This window comes from Stenella coeruleoalba (assembly GCF_951394435.1).
Source record: "Stenella coeruleoalba genome assembly, chromosome: 3".
Lineage (NCBI taxonomy): Eukaryota > Metazoa > Chordata > Mammalia > Artiodactyla > Delphinidae > Stenella > Stenella coeruleoalba.
The window spans coordinates 119,177,715-119,203,144 of record NC_137148.1 but is presented as its reverse complement, the minus strand read 5'-3'; the positions used below and the strand labels follow the sequence as shown (position 1 = coordinate 119,203,144).

The 25,430-nt window shown below is 40.6% G+C and overlaps 1 protein-coding gene across 2 annotated transcripts in view; it reads right to left on the bottom strand.

The window, feature by feature from the left end:
• ARHGAP26 (Rho GTPase activating protein 26) overlaps positions 1–25,430 on the bottom strand; it is a 479,421-nt gene that overhangs the window by 175,959 nt on the left and 278,032 nt on the right. For both annotated transcript variants that reach the window (XM_079916182.1, XM_079916183.1), the window contains exons 14-16: positions 22,339–22,413; positions 3,125–3,212; positions 1,363–1,421 (exon numbers count right to left, since the gene is read on the bottom strand). In XM_079916182.1, the coding sequence (XP_079772308.1) occupies positions 1,363–1,421; positions 3,125–3,212; positions 22,339–22,413 (222 nt within the window). The remainder of the gene's footprint in view (positions 1–1,362; positions 1,422–3,124; positions 3,213–22,338; positions 22,414–25,430) is intronic.

The following is a 25,430-nucleotide window of genomic DNA, read 5'->3' as shown; positions in this document are numbered from 1 at the left end:
ATAAATGTTTGTTAAATAAAGATGTGAACAAGCAACTATGAAAAACAAATGACCGTCAGAAAGTTCACGCCAAAATGATGACGTGATGAAATGGAGCCAGTCAACTGCATACTTGGAGCAGGAACAAACTCGGGAGCAGCTGGCTATACAGAGTGGCAGCTTCGTTTCAAGGAAGGAAGGAACTTTATGCACTCGTCAAGGGATAAACAAATTGTACATGAACAGCCTTGCAAGGGTCTCAAATATCAAAATAACACCTCGAGACAGCATCAAAGACATCAAGGGAAATGTCCAGTTATTCTCAAGTCATGTGTGACAACCAGTCTGGGAGAAGAAAGGAATGGCAGATAAAATAAGGAAATATTTCTGCCAACCTATAACCTAAATCACGGACTGTCACGTTCCCTTGGTTGAACTTGGGTACGTGGCTTCGTTTCTCTGGGAAATACATTGATGGCACTCATCACACCTATTTATAGGACTGAGGTGAGGTTTAATTAGAGAATGGTTGCTATGGGTTTGGAATTTCTCAGAGAAAGAAATCACATAAACAGCACCTTCACTTCCAGCTTTCTCCCAGGTCTTTCTCCTGCTTTACGGGGACAGCTGTGTGTGGATAAGGCCACCAGAACAGAGGTACTCCTAAATTAGGCCAGTAGTAGCTACCAGGGTAAACAAACTCTGACGGCTTAAAGGAAACAGGGAGAGGCACAGGCTATGGACGTAATAGCACGGTGGGGATTCATGCCAGACTTAAATCTGATAGAGAATCTTACTGCCCCTTACAGGTGGCCTGCCCCACATAGACAGAGTCCAGTATACTTAGGGTGGCTTGCACCTAAACCCTATGTATTTTAATACCAGTAATATGGCGCTCAGGGCTTAGATGATATAGCTGAAGAAAGATCAGAAGCTATAAATGCAAGCCATGATGGAAAGAGGACTGGGAAGTTACATAAATGGTGCCAGATTCAGGGAAATACGTCCGATGCTCAATTTAGGTAACGGGCAGAGTCTGATTCATTCCGAAAAATGCTACTCCAGGGCTGGAAAAAACCCAAGGACTTAGAACTCCAATAATCAAAATGAGAAAGGCAAACTTGCTTTTCTCACCTCTCTGTCACTCCCAAACTCACTTCTGACGTTTTTCCCCTTGACTGTAAATTCAACGTGCTAACAAGGCCCTTAGCAATCTGACTTGGTTTCGCTTTTATTCTGTGACAGTCTCAGGAGTGTTTATGTGGGTAGTTTACAAGCAGAATACGAGGGATTAGGTAATACTTATTTTGGGACACTGACTGTTCTTTGAAATAGCAAAATCTATTCCTTTCCCCTTAAAAATGTGGTGAAAAGAAAACTTACTTGCTGCTTTGATGAAACTTCTTTGGAACTGGTACATCATGAGTGGTCCTGGAAGCATTCTGAAATAAAAGGATACACACTAGTCAGCTTAATGAAAACAATCCTATTCTCGCTACCTAGCAGCCTAGAGGCGGCCAGACTGTATTACATTTCTCAAAGACAAAGATCACAGGCAAACAACAGCAACTCAGTTTAGTCCAACTTAGCTTCCCTTTTGAAAGGGTCCTGAGATTTCACCTGAAATGTTCATTCTTTCTCCTTTTTAAGGGAATGGATACAACTTACGTCTCATAGAGTCACAACCAGAAAAGTGCAAATGCAAAAGTCTAGCACAAACTGAGAGATTTCCTTTTCAGTCAGTGACTCGCCCTCCACAAGAGCATTTTAAGATGTGTCTGAGAAACAGGCAACTAACCCAACATTTGCAATCACCTGCTCTCAAACTCTCGTCTTCCTGGCACCTTAGGCACTTCATCTGGATACACTATGCAAGACTTTTGTAGGTGTTTTTGTGGCAAATTCACTATGGAGTGTTGCTCCAGGATGCCAAAGGACTAGAACCCTTAATATTAGGCATGACACAATCAAATTTTACCTGCTATTTAAAATATATTTTATACTTTATACTTTATACTTTATTTTATACTAATTGTCCATTAGCTAATCAATATCAACATGCACAAATAAGCACCAAATACAAACCTCTACCATTTGGTTTTGTGTAAACTACAATGGTAGTATTTGGGATATGAATATGTTTTATGAATATGTTTAACTGTAAACTTGAGGGTTTTTTACTGATAGTCTAAATGATAAGCTTCTCAACAGACGATCCATGAGTCTTGGTTCAGATTTTATTTTATTCTCATCGGATCCCCTGATTCAACTCTTAGTCATCACTTGCATGACATCTCACTCTTGACTCCAAGAGCCTTCCAGCAATTCCCCAACAGCCAATAAAACCTGCATCACCAATTCCTTTTCTGTGGCTTTCGAGACAACTAAATCTTGACAAACCTGTACAAAGGCTTATGCAATTCGTGATTATAGTTCTCCTCTTTGTTTAAGACTAGACCCCCACTTTCCTGTGTGAGAAGAACTACAGTGGAGAACTATCATACTCCTATACTTCACATCCAGCATGGCTTTCAGTCTACTCGGGAAACTGAGATGTGAGCAGCTGGTCAATCACCCACTCCCTTAATAACCAAGGGAGGGGTGGGAGGTAGCAGGAATATTACACGTATTATTACAAGGAAAGCAGTCTCCTCTCCAATGAAGTCATATTCTCCAATCTAAGCAGAAGGAATCAAAAAGGAGCGCCATAAAGTTCTCATTTTTGAGGAGCAATGTCAGCAGTATACTCTGTCTGTGCAAGGCGCAGAGCTCCCCAGATACGTAGGGTACGTAATCACGCATTCTCAACAGAATAGGATACGCACTCCCTTGTTTTTTTAGCAGATTATTCGGGGATTGCAGGGAATTCCACATTTGAGGTTCTGTTAAAGGCTAATCATCATAGTGGCTTCTCAAAAAGAGCAAAGCTTCCTAAATCACTCATAGCACCACTGCACAATGGCAACCCATCAACTAGGGATGATTTATAATCGGTTTGACCAGCTGAGCTAATTGCACCCACACATAAGCTGTTTCCACATCTCAAACACCCACCCAACAGCTCTCTGGAGGCTGAAAATAAAACTTTCTTCCTGATTGCATGACAACAAGCTGGCATCATGCACCGCAAATGGAAAGTCCCTACCTTAGGTAGGTTTTCAAAGCACTAGTGATGGTCTTTATCTCCCACTCGGCGCAGATATCCGTTTCTGTTTCAGAAGCTGTTTTGGGGTCTAAAATGAAGAAAAGACAATGGGTAAAACAGAGCAGAAAATACAGCTAAACACCAAGCATACATAAAAGCATTCAACCTCCCTACTAAACAAAGAAATCCAGAGTAAAAAAGGACACCTATTTTTTCCTCATTAAATTAGAAAAATGTTTACAAATCCAAATATTTACTGCTGGCAAAAATGCAATGAAACTAATCCTCTAAGAAACTGCTGGAAGCAGATGAGATAAATGCAACAGATTTGAAAAGCAATTTGGCAATACGTATCAAGTCCTAAAAAGGTTTAGACACTTTGAAGCAGTAATCCCACTTCTCACAACCCATCCTCAGGAAATAAGATAAGGCATGAGAAAGTTACACACATCCCAAATGTTCGACATACACTGCTCTTGAAAACAGCAGAACAATTTTTTTTTTTTTTTTGGAGCAGAACAAATTTTAAAAGAACAACCTATACAGCCCATGATAGAATGATTAAGTTCATCATGGTATATTCCTGATGGAATATCATGTTGCATTTACATGATAATGATAACTATATAGCAAAATGGAAAATGCCTGAATTATCATGTAATGTCAAGCAAAAAAAAAAAGATTTAAAAGTTTGTGAGAAACTCAAATGAACAAAGGCTGAAAGGAAATACTCCACATTGAAAAGAGTGGTGAGGTTAGAGTGGTAGAATTGTGGGTTTTATATTTTCTAAACTATGACTTGATTCCATTACTTATCTATTTTAAATGGCCCTAAACCAAGACGTGCAATAAAATCACCATAATGATATCAACTCCTGATCACTTCTTCCTTTGTTTCCTCTTGTGTGGACTTGCAAACAAGTGTGTGTATTTCAGATAAATGTGTACTGTAAAAGAGAAATAATCCTTGCAGTCGTTCTGAGCGGCACACAGGCAGGCGAGAGTACGAGGCAGAGGCTGAACTGTTTCACAAACCAGCAGACCTCCGTCTTCTGGCTGGCGAGGTGGTTGGAAGTAGAGTCTCTCAGGGCATTGAAGGGGGAATCCAGCTTCTGGCGATGTGCCTCCCAGCTCCGGTTCCTCTTTTCAGCTGGGCGGCTACCCTTTTCTCACACCTACTCAGGGGAGGCCCCACCCTTCCAGGGGTGGGGAATGAGATGTCTCTAGACCCCGGGACTGGTTCAAGGTGGTCCAAGACTGGGCAGCATGAAATCCAGGACTTATCCAGGACTTTTCCAGGACAGGGGAAAAGACACCTGCTGTGCTTGCACTGGGAGGTTATACTGCTGCTCTAGGTGCCACAGCGTGAAGCGTGAGAGGAGAGCCTGACAGACACAGCCAAGGTGAGAGAGGCAGAGAGAGCAGGTCTGGGTGACATGGTTTGAGCCATTGCGTCTCGCCATGCCTTTTTAATCACGTAAGCCAATAAATTCCCTTTTTCCTTAAGCTCGTTGAGGTCAGGTTTTCTGTTTTTTATAATTCAGAGGTCTAAATAATATAGTAGAGACAGCCACCAGACTGTCTCTTTCTGGACAGTCTCTGAGAAGAAAGAGGTTCCTTCTGCAGGGCCCACAGCCTTTCAGCTGGGAAGGGGAATGAGTCACAGGTGGGCACAATACATTTTCTATTAACTGGGAAAGAACCCACTTTCATCCTAGTAGGAAGAGGCCAAATAATCATGAGTGGCTTAAGGATTTAGGCCCTAATCCCCAAGTAAGGACACAAATCCAGCTGGTACCTACTGCCCTCTGTGTGTTCCGCTAACACACAACGCAAGATGAGAGGATAGGGCCCTGGTTCAATAAGTGTTTGGTTCCTAATGGCAGCATGGCTGTTTGTTTGCAGGTGATCCTGGGCAATCATGAAGCCTGTCTTGTCATATGAAACAAACAAGGAAGAACCTAAAGAGCATGATTTTATTTCTGGGGCCATAGAATTGTGAACTCCAGAGTTCAGTCACAGCAAATTTCTGAAAAGTAACAAAGTATGGTTTTCCAAATATCCAAAACCTCTCCAGCTTTAATTCTTTTCTTGCTTTGCCATCTCCCACTCCTTTAATGGTTTCTTCCTGTGGAAGTGTATGTACCAAAAAACTTTGCTTCATGTGACCTTTTTCCCTCTGCATCTCCAAGAAGCATGGAGAGCTGCCATAGTTTGTGGTTCCTGGACACGAGACAAATGTTACTGTACATTTTTCTGTGAAACAAATCAACTTCTACCCAAGAAGAGTGAACAGGACACTAAACAAGCAGCATTTGGCAGGTCTGGGAGTTGCGAACTGTTCCATGAACCACATTGAGCAAACTAATGATTAGCTTCCACTTATACAGGCTCTGTAACCATAGGAATATTGTACAACATTACAGAGAGGAGAGTCAAATTACAGCCCGGCTAAAGGGGTTTTTATAGCACTGATGAGGCAAGGGTTCGTAACTTAAGCACGTCCATTTTAATTCATTTAATGTCCAAACTAAATTGAATACAGCCTCCCAAGCTACCCCGTTTTCAGAAACTGTTGCCAATTGCCATCCCTCCCTATCGATGCTCCCTTCACTTACAGAAGCTTCCTGGCATACGATGCAGAGACATATTTGACAATTTTCTTCAGAACTCAGTACGTATCTCCTAACCGGGACACTTGACTATGGTGGACTTAGTAACACTGACCAGAGCTAGAGGAGCAGTCCAATGTACAAAAAGGTATCACGTGGATACAGCGAAATGAGTGCATTTCCTCCACGAGCTACTCCCACGTGAATTCAGAAACACAGGAGATGTGGACTGGAAGTGGTGGTTACAAGGGGAAGTAGTCTTAGAAATGTCACAGTGGATCAGACAAGACCCAGGTCCACTGTTGTGCTCCTGACAGAGACACTAAGAACCTTCTGGAGGAAGGGATTAGGAAAGTCGCCTATGTACTCCTACTCTCCTAATGACACACTATAATGTATCAAAATTAAAGTGGATGTGCCCTGAACCAAGACGGCGGAGTAGAAGGACGTGCTCTCACTCCCTCTTGCGAGAACAACCAGAATCACAACTAGCTGCTGGACAATCATCGACAGGAAGACACTGGAACTCACCAAAAAAGATACCCCACATCAAAAGACAAAGGAGAAGCCACAATGAGATGGTAGGAGGGGTGCAATCACAGTAAAATCAAATCCTGTAACTGCTGGGTGGGTGACTCACAAACTGGAGAACACTTATACCACAGAAGGCCACCCACTGGAGTGAAGGTTCTGAGCCCCATATCAGGCTTCCCAACCTGGGGGTCTGGCAACGGGAAGAGGAATTCCTAGAGAATCAGACTTTGAAGGCTACGGGGATTTGACTGCAGGACTTCGACAGGACTGGAGGAAACAGAGACTCCACTCTTGGAGGACACACACAAAGTAGTGTGCGCACTAGGACACAGGGGAACGAGCAGTGACCCCAAGGGAGACTGAACCAGACCTACCTGCTAGTGTTGGAGGGTCTCCTGCAGAGGCGGGGGGGCTGCAGCTCACCGTGGGGACTAGGACACTGGCAGAAGAATTTCTGGGAAGTACTCCTTGGCGAGAGCCCTCCCAGAGTCCGCCATTAGCCCCACCAAAGTGCCCAGGTAGGCTCCAGTGTTGGGTTGCCTTGGGCCAAACAACCAACAGGGAGGGAACCCAGCACCACCCATCAAAAGTCAAGCGGATTAAAGTTTAACTGAGCTCTGCCCACCAGAGCAACACCCACCTCTACCCACCAACAGTCCCTACCATCAGGAAACTTGCACAAGCCTCTTAGATAGCTGCATCCACCAGAAGGCAAACAGCAGAAGCAAGAAGAACTACAGGGCTTCCCTGGTGGCGCAGTGGTTGGGGGTCCGCCTGCCGATGCAGGGGACACGGGTTCGTTCCCCGGTCCGGGAGGATCCCACATGCCGCGGAGCGGCTGGGCCCGTGAGCCATGGCCGCTGAGCCTGCGCTCCGCAGCGGGAGAGGCCACAGCAGAGAGAGGCCCGCATACCGCAAAAAAAAAAAAAAAAAAAAAAAAAAAGAAGAACTACAATCCTGCAGCCTGGGGAACAAAAACCCCATTCACAGAAAGACAGACAAGATGAAAAGGCAGAGGGCTATCTACCAGATGAAGGAACAAGATAAAACCCAGGAAAGGGCTTCCCTCGTGGTGCAGTGGTTGAGAGTCCGCCTGCCGATGCAGGGGACACGGGTTCGTGCCCCGGTCCGGGAAGATCCCACATGCTGCGGAGTGGCTGGGCCCGTGAGCCGTGGCCGTGAGCCTGTGCATCCGGATCCTGTGCTCCGCAACGGGAGAGGCCACAACAGTGAGAGGCCTGCGTACCGCAAAAAAAACACAAAAAACAAAACCCAGGAAAAACAACTAAATGAAGTGGAGATAGGCAACTTTCCAGAAAAAGAATTCAGAATAATGATAGTGAAGATGATCCAGGACCTCGAAAAAAGAATGGAGGCAAAGATCAAGAAGATGCAAATGTTTAAGAAAGACCTAGAAGAATTAAAGAACAAACAAACAGAGATGAACAATACAATAACTGAAATGAAAACTACACTAGAAAGAATCAATAGCAGAATAACTGAGGCAGAAGAACGGATAAGTGACCTGAAAGACAGAATGGTGGAATTCACTGCTGCGGAACAGGATAAAGAAAAAAGAATGAAAAGAAATGAAGACAGCCTAAGAGACCTCTGCGACAACGTTAAATGCACCAACATTCGAATTACAGGGGTCCCAGAAAAAGAAGAGAGAGAGAAAGGACCCAAGAAAATATGTGAAGAGATTATAGTAGAAAACTTTGCTAACATGGGGAAGGAAAGAGCCACCCTAGTCCAGGAAGTGCAGAGTCCCATACAGGATAAACTCAAGGAGAAACTTGCTGAGACACATAGTAATCGAATTGGCAAAAATTAAACTCAAAGAAAAATTATTGAAAGCAGCAAGAGAAAAACGACAAATAACATACAAGGGAACTCCCATAAGGCTAACAGCTTGTAGAAGCTCTACAAGCCAGAAGGGAGTGGCATGATATACTTAAAGTGATGAAAGGGAAGAACCTACAACCAAGATTACTGTACCGTTCAAGGATCTCATTCAGACTCGATGGAGAAATCAAAAGCTTTACAGACAAGCAAAAGCTAAGAGAATTCAGCACCACCAAACCAGCTCTACAACAAATGCTAAAGGAACTTCTCTAAGTGAGAAACACAAGAGAAGAAAAGGACCTACAAAAACAAACCCAAGACAATTAAGAAAATGGTCATAGGAACATACATATCGATAATTACCTTAAACGTGAATGGATTAAATGCTCCAACCAAAAAACACAGGCTTGCTGAATGGAGACAAAAACAAGACCCATATATATGCTGTCTACAACAGAACCACTTCAGACCTAGGGACACACAGAGACTGAAAGTGAGGGGATGGAAAAAGAAATTCCATGCAAATGGAAATCAAAAGAAAGTTGGAGTAGCAATACTCATATCAGATAAAATACACTTTAAAATAAAGAATGTTACAAGAGACAAGGAAGGACACTATATAATGATCAAGGGATCAATGCAAGAAGAAGATATAACAATTATAAATATATATGCAACCAAAATAGGAGGACCACAATACATAAGGCAACTGCTAACAGCTATACAAGAGGAAACCGACAGTAACACAATAATAGCGGGGGACTTTAACACCTAACTTACACCAATGGACAGATCATCCAAATGAAAATAAATAAGGAAACATAAGATTTAAATGACACAACAGATGAGATAGATTTAATTGATATTTATAGGACGTTCCATCCAAAAACAGCAGATTACACTTTCTTCTCAAGTGCGCACAGAACATTATCCAGGACAGATGACATCTTGGGTCACAAATCAAGCCCCAGTAAATTTAAGAAAACTGAAATCATATCAAGCATCTTTTCTGACCACAATGCTATAACAGCAGATACCAATTACAGGAAAAAACCTGTAAAACATAGAAACACACAGAGGCTAAACAATACGTTACTAAATAACCAAGAGATCACTGAAAATCAAAGAGGAAATCAAAAAATACCTAGAGACAAATGACAATGAAAACACGACGATCCAAAACCTATGGGATGCAGCAAAAGCAGTTCTAAGAGGGAAGTTTATAGCTATACAAGCCTACCTCAAGAAACAAGAAAAATCTCAAATAAACAATCTAACCTTACACCTAAAGGAATTAAAGAAGAACAAACAAATCCCTAGTAGAAGGAAAGAAATCATAAAGATCAGAGCAGAAATAAATGAAATAGAAACAAAGAAGCAATAGCAAAGATAAAACTAAAAGCTGGTTCTTTGAGAAGATAAACAGAATTGATAAACCACTAGACAGACTCACCAAGAAAAAGAGGGAGAGGACTCAAATCAATAAAATTAGAAATGAAAAAGGAGAAGTTACAACGGACACCACAGAAATACAAAGCATCCTAAGAGACTACTACAAGCAACTCTATGCCAATAATATGGACAACTTGGAAGAAATGGACAAATTCTGAGAAAGGTATAACCTTCTAAGACTGAACCAGGGAGAAACAGAAAATATGAACAGACCAATCACAAGTAATGAAATTGAAACTGTGATTAAAATTCTTCCAACAAACGAAAGTCTAGGAGCAGATGGCTTCACAGGTGAATTCTATCAAACATTTAGAGAAGAGCTAACAACCATCCTTCTCAAACTCTTCTAAAAAACTGTGGAGGAAGGAATACTCCCAGATTCATTCTATGAGGCCACCATCACCCTGATACCAAAAACAGACAAAGATACTACAAAAAAAGAAAATTATAGAACAATATCATTGATGAATATAGATGCAAAATCCTCAACAAAATACTAGCAAACGGAATCCAACAACACATCAAAAGGATCATATACCATGATTGAGTGGGATTTATCCCTGGGATTCAAGGATTCTTCAATATACGCAAATTAATCAATGTGATACACCATATTAAGAAAATGAAGAAGAAAAACCATATAATCATCTCAATAGATATAGAAAAAGCTTTTGACAAAATTCAACACCCATTTACAGTAAAAACTCTCCAGAAAGTGGGCATAGAGGGAACCTACCTCAACATAATAAAGGCCATGTATGACAAACCCACAGCAAACATCATTCTCAATGGTGAAAAATTGAAAACATTTCCTCTAAGATCAGGAACAAGACGAGAATGTCCACTCTCACCACTATTATTCAACATAGTTTTGGAAGTCCTAGCTACAGCAATCAGAGAAGAAAAAGAAATAAAAGGAATACAAATTGGAAAAGAAGAAGTAAAGTTGTCACTGTTTGCAGATGACATGATACTATACATACAGAAGCCTAAAGATGCCACCAGAAAACTACTAGAGCTAATCAATGAATTTGGTAAAGTTGCAGGATACAAAATTAATGCACAGAAATCTCTTGCATTCCTATACACTAATGATGAAAAATCTGAAAGAGAAATTAAGGAAACACTCCCATTTACCACTGCAACAAGAAGAATAAAATACCTAGGAATAAACCTACCTAGGGAGACAAAAGACCTGTATGCAGAAAACTATAAGATACTGATGAAAGAAATTAAAGATGATACCAACAGATGGAGAGATGTACCATGTTCTTGGATTGGAAGAATCAATAATGTGAAAATAACTATACTACCCAAAACAATCTACAGATTCAATGCAATCCCTATCAAACTACCAATGGCATTTTTTATAGAACTAGAATAAAAACTCTTAAAATGTGTATGGAGACACAAAAGACCCCAAATAGCCAAAGCAGTCTTGAGGGAAAGAAACAGAGCTGGAGGAATCAGACTCCCTGACTTCAGACTGTATTACAAAGCTACAGTAATCAAGACAATATGGTACTGGCACAAAAACAGAAATACAGATCAATGGAACAGGATTGAAAGCCCAGAGATAAACCCACGCACCTATGGTCAACTAATCTATGACAAAGAGGCAACAATATGCAATGGAGAAAAGCCAGTCTCTTCAGTAAGTGGTTCTGGGAAAACTGAACAGCTACATGTAAAAGAATGAAATTAGAACACTCCCTAACACCATACACAAAAATAAACTCAAAATGGATTAGAGAGCTAAATGTAAGACTGGACACTATAAAACTCTTAGAGGAAAACATAGGAAGAACAATCTTTGACATAAATTACAACAACATCTTTTTTGATCCATCTCCTATAGTAATGGAAATAAAAACAAAAATAAACAAATGGGATGTAATGAAACTTCAAAGCTTTTGCACAGCAAAGGAAAACAAGACAAAAAGACAACCCTCAGAATGGGAGAAAATATTTGCAAACGAATCAACAGACAAAGGATTAATCTCCAAAATATATACACAGCTCCTGCAGCTCAATATTAAAAAGACAAACAACCCAATCCAAAAATGGGCAGAAGACCTAAATAGACATTTCTCCAAAGAAGACAAACAGATGGCCAAGAAGCACATGAAAAGATGCTCAACATCACTAATTATTAGAGAAATGCAAATCAAAATTACAGTGAGGTATCACCTCACACCACTTAGAATGGGCATCATCAGAAAATCTACAAACAACAAATGCTGGAGAGGGTGTGGAGAAAAGGGAACCCTCTTGCATTGTTGGTGGGAATGTAAATTAATACAGCCACTATGGAGAACAGTATGGAGGTTCCTTAAAAAGCTAAAAATAATATTACCATATGATCCAGCAATCCCACTACTGGGCATATACCCAGAGAAAACCATAATTCAAAATGACACATGCACCCCAATGTTCATTGCAGCACTATTTACAATAGCCAGGTCATGGAAGCCACCTAAATGCCCATCGACAGATGAATGGATAAAGAAGATGTGGTATATATATACAATGGAATATTACTCAGCCATAAAAAGGAACAAAATTCGGTCATCTGTTGAGACGTGGATGGATCTAGAGACTGTCATACAGAGTGAACTAAGTCAGAAAGAGAAAAACAAATATTGTACATTAACACATATATGTGGAACCTAGAAAAATGGTACAGATGAACTGGTTTGCAGGGCAGAAATTGAGACACAGATGTAGAGAACAAAGGTATGGACACCAAGGGTGGAAAGCGGCAGGGTGGTGGTGGTGGTGTGCTGAATTGGGTGATTGGGATTGACAATGTATACGCTGATGTGTATAAACTGATGACTGATGAGAACATGCTGTATAATAAAATAAAATATAATTCAAAAATTTTTTAAAAACTTTTTTCTCTTCAATTGAGAAGGTAATATATGAACACGGCCAAAAAAAAAAAAATTCAAGCAAAACAAATAGATAAACATCAAAAGGTAACGCTTTCCTGTGCTAGAGATGACTCAATAATGGTTTTGTGCATGTATGCAATCTCTAACAGTATGTACATAAACAAGGAGTTTTATGAATATGTACAGCTTTCTAAAAACACAAATGGAAGCACATTATAGATGTCGTTCTGTGCACTGCTATTTTCATTTAACAATATCTTAAGAAACTGCTCCATATAATAACACTACCTTACAGTACTTCACTGTACCATGGTTAGTGCCCCCATTCATGGAGATGAAGGTTGTTCACTGGTTGTTGCTATGGTAAACAATGATATAAACCACTGTTACACTGTATATGTCTTACCTAGAGAAAAAATTCCTATAAGTGGAATTTCTGAGTCAAAAAGTATGTGCATTTTTAATTTTGAAAGATACTGCTCAACTAACCTCTCAAAGGTTGTACCATTACATTTAAGCATGAGTGTGACTCCTTCCTCAAATCCTTGACAACAATGTGTAATCAAACACTTTGATCTTATAGGTTAAAAAAAAAGTTAAAATAGGTTAAAAAAAAAAGTCATCTGCTTTAATTTGCATTTTTTACTGAGGAGGAAAATTGAGAATCCTCTCCTATGTGTGTGTTTTAAAGTCAAGTTTACTGAGATATACTCAACTTTTTAAAGTACACACTTCCATGATTTTTGACAAATATATATATAGTCATGGGGTAACCACCACCAGAATCAAGATGTAAGTCATTGTCATCACCCCCATCCCCCACAAAAATTCTCCTGTGCCTCTTTTTCCATAGCCAATCCCCTCTCCCTCCATCTCTAGCCCCTGGCAACCACTTTCCATAGCATAATACTTGTGAAATCCATCCCTGTTGTTGCATAGGCCAGTAGTTTGATCCTTTTATTACTGAGTACTATTCAATTTTATGGACATATCCATTGACTAGTTGGTAGACTTTGGGTTGTTTCCAGTTTCTGGCTGTTACAAATAAAGCAGCTGTAAATATCTGCATTCAGGTCTTCTGGACTACATTTTCATCTCTTGGGTAAATACCTAGGAGTGGAACTGGGTACAAATATGTAGGAGTGGGTCATATGATAAATATGTTTAACTTTATCAAAACTTCCAAATGTTTTTCCAAAACAGTTGGGCCATTTTGCATTCCCACCAGCCAATAGGAGAACTCTAGTTGCTTCACATCTTCATCAACACATGATATGGTCATGTGTTTAATTTTGAAATTTTAGGTATTCTAGTAGGTGTGTAGAAATAACTCATTGTTAAAATTTGCTTTTACTTAATGACTACTGATGTTGGTCATCTTTTCATGTACTTTTTGGCCATCTGTGTATTTTCTTTGGTGAACTGTTTGTTCAAATCTTGTGTCCATTTTAAAAACTGGGGTGGTTACATTCTGACTACTGAATTGCAAGAGTTATTTTTAATACATTTTGGATACAAATCATTTATCAGATACATATTTTGCAAATATTTTCTCTTGTAGCTTGTCTTTTCTCTTTCTTAATATATTTTTAGGAGTAGAAGCTTTTTTTTATTTGGGTAAAGTTCAGTTTATCAGATTTTTTTTTTATGGTTCCTGCTTTGTGTGTTTTCTTCTTGAAGTTTAATAGTTTTATCTCTTAGGTTTAGGACTATAATCTATTTTGAGTTAGTTTTTGTATATAGTTTAAGATAAGGGTTGAATTTATTTTTTTCTCATATGGATGTCCAGTTGTACTAGTACCATTTGTTGAGACAAATGTCCTTTCCCTATTGAATTATTCTGACACCTTTATCACAGATCAATTGACCATATATGAGTGGGTCCTAGTTCTAGATTCTCCTGTCTGTTCCAGTGATCTATATGTCATTCCAAAGAAAATATCATCTTGCTTTCCTGCATTTAAACATTAGTTGTATTTTGTTTGTCTTTATCTAAAATCTTCTTGAGCCTTTCACATCCTCCATCTCCATTACATCTTTGAGGAAGTTGTTCATGTAAGTATACTATCCTCTGTGTAAATTAAGACTTCGTTTTATTTATCCTACAGGCAATTCTTGCAAGGCTAGATTTAATACTTGACAATTTGATAAGCAAATCTGCTTATCAATTTTTTTCTGATTATAAAAGTTGTACCTCTTAAAAACTTTAAACACCTTCCATATCTAGTGCCTAAGAATCCAGAGTACTTACAGCCACTTCTGTTCTGAGATCCAAAAGCTACTGCTGTCTCAAGTCCCTGTCTTAGGAGAACCTGCCTGAAGCATCCCTATAAGCAAAGATGACAGTGGGAAGAGCAGACAGGAAGATGAGCATCCATCTGTGGTCTCCATTCTCTGGCAAGTCCAGATTGTGGTTAATAGTGACCTTACTAGTTCCCAGAAGGATCAATCCTTCATCCAAGCAGTCTACTCTCTCCCAGTCCTGGTCATCATTTGTCTGCTCCTCTTTACTGGTGGCTAAAATTGGAAGTATACAACGTGCATGACTCTGCTGCTTCCACAAGACTAGTCTTCAAACCTTGGGGCTGTTTCTGCAAGCCTTTAGGTCTTAGAAGTTGTCATGAAAAATATCTATTACTTTAGGGTTTCTTAGGGAAGAAGCTCTTGCTTGCTTTTATTTATGCTGTGCTGTGAAAGGGTGTGAGAAATGAAGGTCCCAGAGGAGTCAGAAGGATGGTTCATGGCTGGATCAGATATCAGTGGCATTCTACTGTAACTTGGTGCTTTAAAGCATCGCAATTTAATACCTTCCATGTGTTCTCTATAGCACCAACCTTACTTTAAACATTAGTAAAACAAACAAAAACTAAAATCTCAAAACAAAACCGGAAAAAGTTACAGGATAAGAAGAGAAAAAATAGCAACACTAAACTTTCATTCCTTCACCACCACTGTGAGAAACTAATAAAGACACACACACATACACACACGAAGGGACGGAAAGGTTCAACAGCACAGAAAATGAGGCTCACAGTGAACATTCTGCCTGTCCCCAGAGGAATATCCACCAGGCAAAGCTCAGGTGAAGCCCGGAGGAAGACCCACCTGGGGGAACAATGTGATACGCGACGGCCTTTCGCCCACCCTAAAGTATAGCCGAAGCCACCCCAGGGAGGGGTGCCATGCTGCACTGCTCCTACCCAACCAGAGCACAGCTCAGTATCCTGAGATTACAATCCGGGCAGTGAAATGAGACTGGGACAGAAGTGGAGGGGTGTCTGCTTATATAAAGGGAAGTGAATTCAGAAGGGGAAAGTCCTAGAAGAAACATGACAGTGACAAGTGAAGAACCACAGCACACTTCAGATTAACCAGGAAGTAACTCCACTTCTCCCAGAACCATGACCAAATAGCAGAACCAGGAGAAAACTTTTCATGAGTACAGGTAGGTCCACACTAAATGAAAGATTTAAGAGCGCCAGAAAGTTGGATGGAACCACGTACAACAGTGCTCTAATATCATGTGAGAGAAGGATTCTAACAGGACTCAGGAAAACTGCAGCAGAGCAAGGAGAATCTACCCACAGTGAAGTTAACTGCAAAGATTTATAAACGTCTCTGTGTTTAGGTTTAATGAAAAAGAAGATAAAAAAGCTGATAAAATACTTGTTTTCATGAAACACAGAAACCAAAGCACTCTAAAAACACTTCAGAAAGCATCTGTTCTGTATTATAAATAAAATTCAGAAAAATATGGATGTTGTGAAATAAGAAATCAAAGCAAAAAAAGAAACAGACTGAAATAATAAAGGTGATAGCTGAAAGGCAGAAATGAAAAGAGCTAAATAAGTTAGTAAAAACACTGAAAATTCAATTATGCAATTAAAATTTGCATTATAAGCAGCAAAAAAATCAGCCCAAAAGAAATTTAAATAAATGGCATGGATATAGAGTGCAAGTTTTAGAATTTTGCTATAATGCAAAGAATCTAGAGAAAAACAAACATTAAAAGATGAAAAATGAAGACGATTTATTTTTTTAAAGACTGAGAATTGCAGAATAACAAACAGAAAAAGAATCTGTTTTCCTTTAGAAAAATATGTGTGAAAACTCCTTCACTGGACCCCAACATGTATAAGAGAATGACTATATGGTGATATTTAAAGTAGTGGAAAGGGAAAAATTTTCTCCTTACATGGTTATTTGTCAATCAGATAAGTATTTGAGGAAAAGGAGAGTTAGTTTCCTTTTTGCATGAATATATTCCAGATGGATTTTAAGGAAAATAAAAAGGTTTTGTAGTCCTGAAACGGATAAGGTCTTTTAGGGCATAATCCGTATACGAAAAAGACTGACTTCATAAAAGATTTGAATTCATGAAAATTTTAAATATTCATAAGACAAAACAAAAACAAAAGTACCATAAATAAAGTTCAAGATGATAATCTGAAAAAAAATACTGGTAACATAGCCTCCATACCTAAAACGGTTTTAAATTCAAAAGATGAATACATCAATAGAAAAATAGGGAAAGAACACAAACAGGCAATTCATGAAAGAATAAAAACCGGCAAAAAACATAGGAAAAATGGTCAGCTTCCACCAGAATTATTTTCAAAAAGTACTTACAATTTAAATGCAAAAAAGTAATAGAGTATGGCAAGGATGTGTGTGGTAAAGGATACTCACCTCAGACTTTGCTGACAGCAAATTTGGGAATATCAATTAAAGGCCTTGAGAACATGTACATACCTTGACCTAGCAATTCAACATCTTAAAATAAACCCTAAGGAAATAATTAAATATGCATATAAAAATTAAAAATAGGGACTTCCCTAGTGGCACAGTGGTTAAGAATCCACCTGCCAATGCAGGGGACATGGGTTCAAGCCCTGGTCTGGGAAGATCCCACATGCCACGGAGCAACTAAGCCATGCACCACAATTACTGAGCCCGCACGCCACAACTACTGAAGCCCACGCGCCTAGAGCCCGTGCTCCGCAACAAGAGAAGCCACCGCAAAGAGAAGCTCGCGCACTGCAACAAAGAGTAGCCCCTGCATGGCAACGAAGACCCAACACAGCCAAAAATAAATAAATTTATTAAAAAAATTAAAAATAACAACAGCTAACATTTAGTGACTAACATGTGGAGGCTCTGGACTCAGCAACCCACATGCATCTTTTCATTTAATCCTTCCATTATTACAGAGGCAGAGGCTATTACTACAGATAATGAGATAGAAGACTAGACGGGCTTAAATAATTTGTGTAAAGTCAAATGGACAAGCAGTTTAATTATAACTTGCTTAACTCCAGAATGTACACTCTAAACCTCTGCTATCCTGTCCCATGGGGATGTTCACCTGAGTGCTTTCTAGAATGATGAAGAACTGAAATCAGTCTATGGATCTGGGAATAGGGGGCTGACCTACACAATACATGACCCAAAAAAGTCGCACTTTAGAGGAACCTGAGTAACATAAAATAGACACTGTATTGTTATGTGAAAGAAGACTGCTAAAAGCATTATATATGCACAGTGTGATTCCAATTTGTATTTTTTATGTTATATGATAGAATATTATATTTAAAAGGTGACAGTCATATGATGAAATGGTCAGTAAAGACTGTCTCTGGTCTGCCCGACTTTTATTTTTCTTCTTTCTACTTTTTCTATTTCTCCAAATTTGCTACTATGACCACTCATAACTTTTAATCAGAAAAAGGTATTTAAAAATCTATACATGGGACTTCCCTGGTGGCACAGTGGTTAAGAATCCGCCTGCCAATGCAGGGGACATGGGTTTGAGCCCTGGTCCAGGAAGATCCCACATGCCGCGGAGCAACTAAGCCCGCACACCACAACTACTGAGCCCATGTGCCACAACTACTGAAGTCCGCGTGCCTAGAGCCTGTGCTCCGCAACAAGAGAAGTCACCGCAAAGAAAAGAGGCTCCCACTTGCCATAACTAGAAAAAGCCCACACAGCAACGAAGACCCAATGTAGCCAAAAATAAATTAATTAATTTTTTAAAAATCCCTTATAAAAAACTATACAGGGAGAGACAGACATGTACTGAACATGCATAGACAGAGCTGTCTGTATTTTTTAAATGTTGAGCTAAACTTTAGAAAGATTTATCTTTACTTAACATACCGGGGGAGAAAAAGTAAACAAACAAACAATACACACATGGAAGCCACGCTATTTCTAGGAATCTACAAGTCTTCCTCCTCTTCACTCTTCAAAGACTAATGACCTCTGTTGCCAGGAGGAAGGGATGAGGGGCAGCACTTGGTATGACACTAGCAGGAAGCCACACCGCATATGCTATGAGAAATTCTGGCAAGCTTTCTTAAGGAATCATAATCAGCAAAATACGATGTTCTCATAGTCTGGCTCTTCTATTCTTCCTCCTACCTACAGTCCCCCAATGTATCAAGAGTACACAAAGCCAACTCCGAGTGATCAAAGGAAACCTCTGGTTTTACTTAATTCTAACTCATATTTTCAGTAATAAAAATGCACTATTCCATTTCTGAGAGACTGACCAATAATCCAAAATCTTAGTACCTGGAACATAATAGGGCATCCAGTGAATATAGAACCCAGAATAGGGAATGAATGGTTCACACTCAACCCAGCCATGTCAGGGAGAGGCTTTGGAGTATAGGAGCCATATTTTTTACACTCTTGGCTAACCCAGTATAGGACAAGTACCAAAAACTGATGAAGATGAGAGCATGTTTACAAAGGGGAAAGGAGACAGGGCTCTGCCTTCAGGTCTGGAGTTTCTCTGACCTAATGGGTGATCCCTCAATTCCAAGATCTCACGTTTAACTTAATTGATCCCTCAATTCCAAGATCTCATGTTTAACTATCTCATGTTTAACTGAATTGATAGTAAGAATCCCAGATACCATTCTCAACACTTCTGATTAGATCTTGCACTGTGGTCATCTCTCAACTCTGGTTGAACCTCAGTTTGGGATCCAGTCTATCTGTAATGTCCTCCTGGCAGAGACAGCTGGCCTTGTGACTTTTCAGCTGCTGGTTTTTATTTCTCATGACATTTCTGAGATGTTCATGATTATTTTGTCTGTCCCTAGGAAAACTGAGGAAGAGAACAGGACAAATATCTTGTTCAAAGGTCACTAAGGGAAGTGATAAAAACAAGATCTTTTCATACCACTCTTTGCTTAGCACAAATGAGCTAAGATGGTTCTTTTTTAAATTAGCAAACCCGTCTAAAATGTCGTATTTCTTTTCATTAGTGTCACCTTACATAATCATCTGCTGCCTCTGAAATCTCTCTGCCCCTTCGACTCCCCTGTACCTAGTTGGTTACAAAGTCCCACTGATTCTCTTTCTCCAGTCATTTTGAGCCTGTCCTTTTTTCCTGACCTCAGAGCAGCTATCTGGCTCAGCCATTGATCAGGTATGCTCTGCCTAATCTATACCAACTGTCTTCTTCCTCCATATGATTCCATGATCAGATGTGTGCTCCACATTGCTGCCAGCATTATCCTCCTAAAACTAGCATCTGATAGAGTTACACCTATGTTGGACATACTTTTTTTAAAAAATAACTAGCATTATTTCAGCAAAGCACTCCTCTATCATTCTATTAATAATCCTGCTCAGTCCCCAGGATTATTAATGGGGACTAACCCCTTTAATTATTAATTAACATTAATAATTAATGTTTATTAACATTAATAATTAATTAATAATTAACATTATTAATTATGGACTAACCCCTCACACACCCTACTTGCCCCCCACCCACCAACCTCCTAGAGGTGGCATGGGATCACCAGAGACAGGCACAGGATCCAGGCCATCGGGATCACTCTTCTGTACGTCATGTGACTGGCCTGAGACTGTGAAATGAATCATGTGAATGGCCCCCACATGGACCAATCAAAGTCCACCCTGGGACCTTCTGTCGAAACCATCAAGAAAGACACGCTTCTTTCAGTGATACAAGCTTCAAGGACCACTGAGGCTGGATTATCTGGGACCTTCCCACAGAGAATATAGTCAATATGAAGACAAGTAGAGCTTACAAATAATGAGAAGCCAGAAGAAAGGAGTGGGAAAGCCTCCAACAAATGTGGAGTCACCAGACCCTGCCATGCTTCTGCCATCTTGGACTCACCAGTAATGTGAACAAATAAATGACTATTCTGAATTGTCTTCTTGACACTTTTGTGTAAAAAGAGTACTAACACATACAACTCCACTACTTTGAAATTTTAATAGCATCTTACTTCCTACAGAGGAAAAAAAACCCAAACTCCTTAGCACAGTATTCAAGTTCCTCAACCAAAGGGGCCATTTCAGCTTTTCAGCTTTCACTCTCCTGTTGCAGCCTCAAGTACTTTCAAATATTAAAATACTACTACTACTAGTGAAATCAATACTCTTGGTTCATGACATGTCCTGAATCTGAATTATTCTTCTGTTCAAACCTTCACTACTCCGTCTTCTAGATCCAGCTCCCACTGGGTGCCAACATCATATTTTACGTTACAGTTTTCACATACATGCATAACTCCCCCTACCTGGATACTCTGCAAACAAAGAATGACTCTTTCTAAAGTTTCATCTCTAGCACCTGACAATCTGCTTCAGAGAGCAGACACTCCACAAATGTTTGCAGCTCTGATTGGAAATGAAAGACTGAGGACTGATACCTGTTAGACTGTTCATTCTTTCTTACGTTAGAACTTTTCAAAAATTAACCATATCACTGTACAACGCAGCAACAGCACTCTTGGGCATTTATCCCACAGAAACAAATTAATCTTCATACAAAAACCTGTACACAGTGTTTACAGCAGCATTATTCACCCCCAGACTAGAAATAACCCAGCTGTCCTTCATAGGGTGAATGGCTAAACAAACTGATCTCACTGCAACTACCATACACGAGACTTTTGCTTACAAGAGGCAAGTAGCTCTCTCGAAAAGGGACAGTTTTTCTGATCAACATGAGAGATGAGATTTCTATACATATGAAAATTATTTTCAGAAACTGGGATGGCAAAAAAAAAAAAAAATACTAACAAAGAGCAGTGTCCCTGCCCAAAACACTGAGCGGGGACCCTGAGCGACAGTCTCTCTCTAACACTGCGTGGCTAGGCTTCCATGGGGATGAGTAACAGCCAGGGACCTGTGAAATCTGATCTGTTTGCCATTTAGATCCACGTGACTCACCGAGGCTGCCTGCATTCATATCTAAAAATACAGGAAATGTGCAGCCTAGGCAAATTTGGCTCATTGGCTCATGGGTTTTTGATTCAAATGCTGCACATTTACAGACAGTGGTTGTATATTTATACCAGCCAGCTGCAAAGGAGCTTCTGCTGCTCAAATGACAGAGACTAGGTGGGAATCTAGAAGCAAAGAGGATCAGAAGACTTATCTGCTGCTACACATTTTATCTGGGAGTCATGGGATGACACCTCCTCAGTCACTAGGAACATGAGATCTGAGGTCCTCTGCAGGCTAGAAGGACTGAGCTTCCTTGGGCCATGGGTGTGCCCCATGAAGTGCCGGTCTCCAAAGAGGACAGAGGGAGTCATGAGCTATTAAAGACAGAGTAGGGTGTGGCGGTCACATGAGTGGCGGAGCGCTACTTGGACTGGTGGTAACCAAGTCCACAGAGAGGGTGTGGAGCCTTGGACTGGCCATTTTTTGTTTTGTCCAATTCCATGCAATGTCTCTTCCAGTAATGCCCATGGCCATGACCGCTGGTGAGTGGGTCAGTTGGTTTCTGGGATTTACCTCTTGGACACCCAGATTCCTTCTCAAGAGGCTCCCCCTTCAACCGTTGGGAACTGCCTGGCAGAGCCACTGCACTCACCCATCAGGATACTCAGCAGCTTCTGCACTCTGGAATTGACCCCCACGATTCGGTAGAGCCCTTGCTCATTGATCCCTGAGAAGAGAAACAGTGATGATTTAATTAGAGGCATGTCAGAACACAAGTCAGGCCAACCCAGCCAAATGCACTTTTTTTCATTTTCTCGGGCCTTCTAAAAGCTGCTCTAATTAAAGTCCCCTGTCACTCAGCTCTGCTCTTAGCGAAGGAGTGGGATTTGGTACAACTGTCTAGGATTTCATGGATGTGCTGCACACTTCAGCCCTCGTATTAGTTCAGTCATCAGAGGGGCAGGAAACCTCCCTCTTCTCTTGCCAAGGCAGCATCTGAAGAGTTTTGAAAGATGCTAAATATATACTTTTAAACATATCATATTTAACCAGTTTTTTAATTTAAAAAGACAAAAATGAAATGATAAAAAAAATTTTCATACTACAGAAAAGGATGAACACTTTACAAATTACTTTCACATAGAGAAGGCAAATATTGAGGTGCTGGGGCATTTTTAATTTTTGACAATATTAGCCAAAACTGAGAAATTAGAAAATCCATTCATTTGTGGTGCAAATACTCTTCATAAAGAAAAAAGACGGGGTTCCCTCATGGCGCAGTGGTTGAGAGTCCGCCTGCCGATGCAGGGGACACGGGTTCGTGCCCCGGTCCGGGAAGATCCCACGTGCCACGGAGCGACTGGGCCCATGAGCCATGGCCGCTGGGCCTGCGCATCCGGAGCCTGTGCTCCGCAACAGGAGAGGCCACAACAGTGAGAGGCCCGCGTACCACAAAAAAAAAAAGAAAAAAGTGGGTCACCTTTCCTAAACCCAAGAAAACGTTCAAATAGGCTGAAAGGGGTTTACCTTCAAACACCCAAACAAAGAACCAAAACTAACCCGCCTCAGTACTTTGTTCATTTAACTGCAAGGATTAGATCATCACTGTATCATTTACATTCAGACCAACTGATATGAAATGACTTTTCTCCTGCTGGTCCTAAGCCCATCATATCTGACACCTCTCAACTAACTGGTCTCTTGCTGCTTCTTATTCCCCTGATGTCCATTCTCCACCCAGTACCCAAAATGACCTTCTCAAAGTATCAATCAGTTCAAACCATCTCTTTTCTTAAAAACCTTCCAATGGCCTCCCATTGCATCTGGATCACAATCAGAACTTACCGCGGCCCGTAAGGCCCTACATGGTTGAGCACAGGCCCACCTCTGACTGCTTTATCAACCACCTTCATGCTGCTCCAGCATGAAGCAGCCTTCCTGTTACTCCAATATACAAAGCTCATGCTTCCAAACCTCAGCCTCTGAACAAGATTCCCTCTACCTGTAACACTCTTCTCCCAGCTCTTTTCATCATTCAGGTCTCAGCTTACATGCAACCTCTTCAATAGAAAGCATCCCAATGACCAACACTATTGGCCACTGCCTTACCCAGTTGTCTTTTCTTTATAGTAGTTAACAGTATCTGAAATCATCTTTCTTATTTGGTTTCTTGTTTGTCTTCCCCCACAACTACCATGTAAACTTTAAGTACAGTGATTCTGTCTTCTTTACCGTTATATCCCCAGCACCTAGATCAGTCTACAGTACAGGACAGAATGAATAAAACATTCGTCAGTTTGGGGTCAAAACAAAATTTCCTGGAATAAACTTGGGAAAAGGCTGATTCTGCAGTGTCTTCAACAAGACCTCTACAAAAGTGGAACTGATAAACAAAAGGAAGTGGTCTGGAATGAGAGGATTTTACAATTCAAATGGATTGTAAAAGCATGTACATCAGGACTTTCCTGGTGGTCCAGTGGTAAAGAATCTGCCTTCAATGCAGGGGACATGGGTTCGATCCCTGGTAGGGGAACTAAGATTCCGCATGTGGCGGGGCAACTAAGCCCTCGCGCTACAACTACTGAGCTCGTGGACTCAAGGGAGTCCACGTGCCACAAACTACAGAGCCCATGCACCCTGGAGACTGGGCACCACAACTAGAGAGAGAACCCACATGTCACAACTAGAGAGAAGCCTGCGTGCTGCAACCAAGACCCGACGCAGCTGAAAAAAAAAGAAAAAAAAAAAAGCATGTACATCACCCTGCCTGCTTCACCGGCTAGGAGACCCCGGGTCTCCTAAGGGATGGGCCCCAAGTTACTGAGTAGCAGAACCATTATTCATTCATGGGGTGGCTTGAAGGGCTTATCCTTTCTGAAACATCTCTACTTCTTTTGTCCTTGTGCTTTCCTGGAGCTTGACACACTCCCAGCTCCTGCTGGATGATTAATGGACCTCAGAGAGTACGGGAAGTCTGTTCACCTCTGGTCACCACCAATATGTGTGTACATACACGCACTGCAGTAGGGAGACAACCCACTTCCTTCCAAGCATTTATGCAAAAATGGCATTTAACACACACGGTCCTCGATTCCTCTTTGTGCTAAATGAAAACTTCTCTAGCTGTTAAAATACATCATGTTCATCCTCATTTTAGAGGGGGAGGGGACGAGGAGGCAGAGGCTAAGAGACCAGACCAAGTGGTGACCCTCTTCTTCCTCTACTGCTTATTGCACATATTTTCTGGTTTTATATCAGAAAAAGTCATCCTCCTGAGCTATGCGTTTGCATTTATCACACAGATTCTGTGAAGGATTTTAAATGATTAGGTGGCCCTCTTGGTTTTGGCGGCTGAGAACTGAGAGACTAAGCGGTCAGCCCACCTCCGGCATGTACGTGAACTTCATCGTAGAGGGGAGGGGACTTCTGTTTTGAACTCATTTTTAGCTCCATTTTTATGCCTTTACCTTTGTTAAGCCTGTACCTCTGATTTCTCATTCTTTTCTTTTAAAATGATGAGCAAAAATCAACTGGCTGTTGAAAAATTACCTTAGTAATATACACTTAAAAAAATGTAGAAACTGCAGTTATGGAAAATAGACAAATCCATGGAAGATAGTGAAAACCAGCAGAGACACCCACTGACAACCTGTGCAGGTATGATCTCTCCCCTCCCCACTATCCCCAAAACCCGTTCAGAGTGGGCAGGCTGGTTCGTAACTTGCATTTTTCACTTGATATATA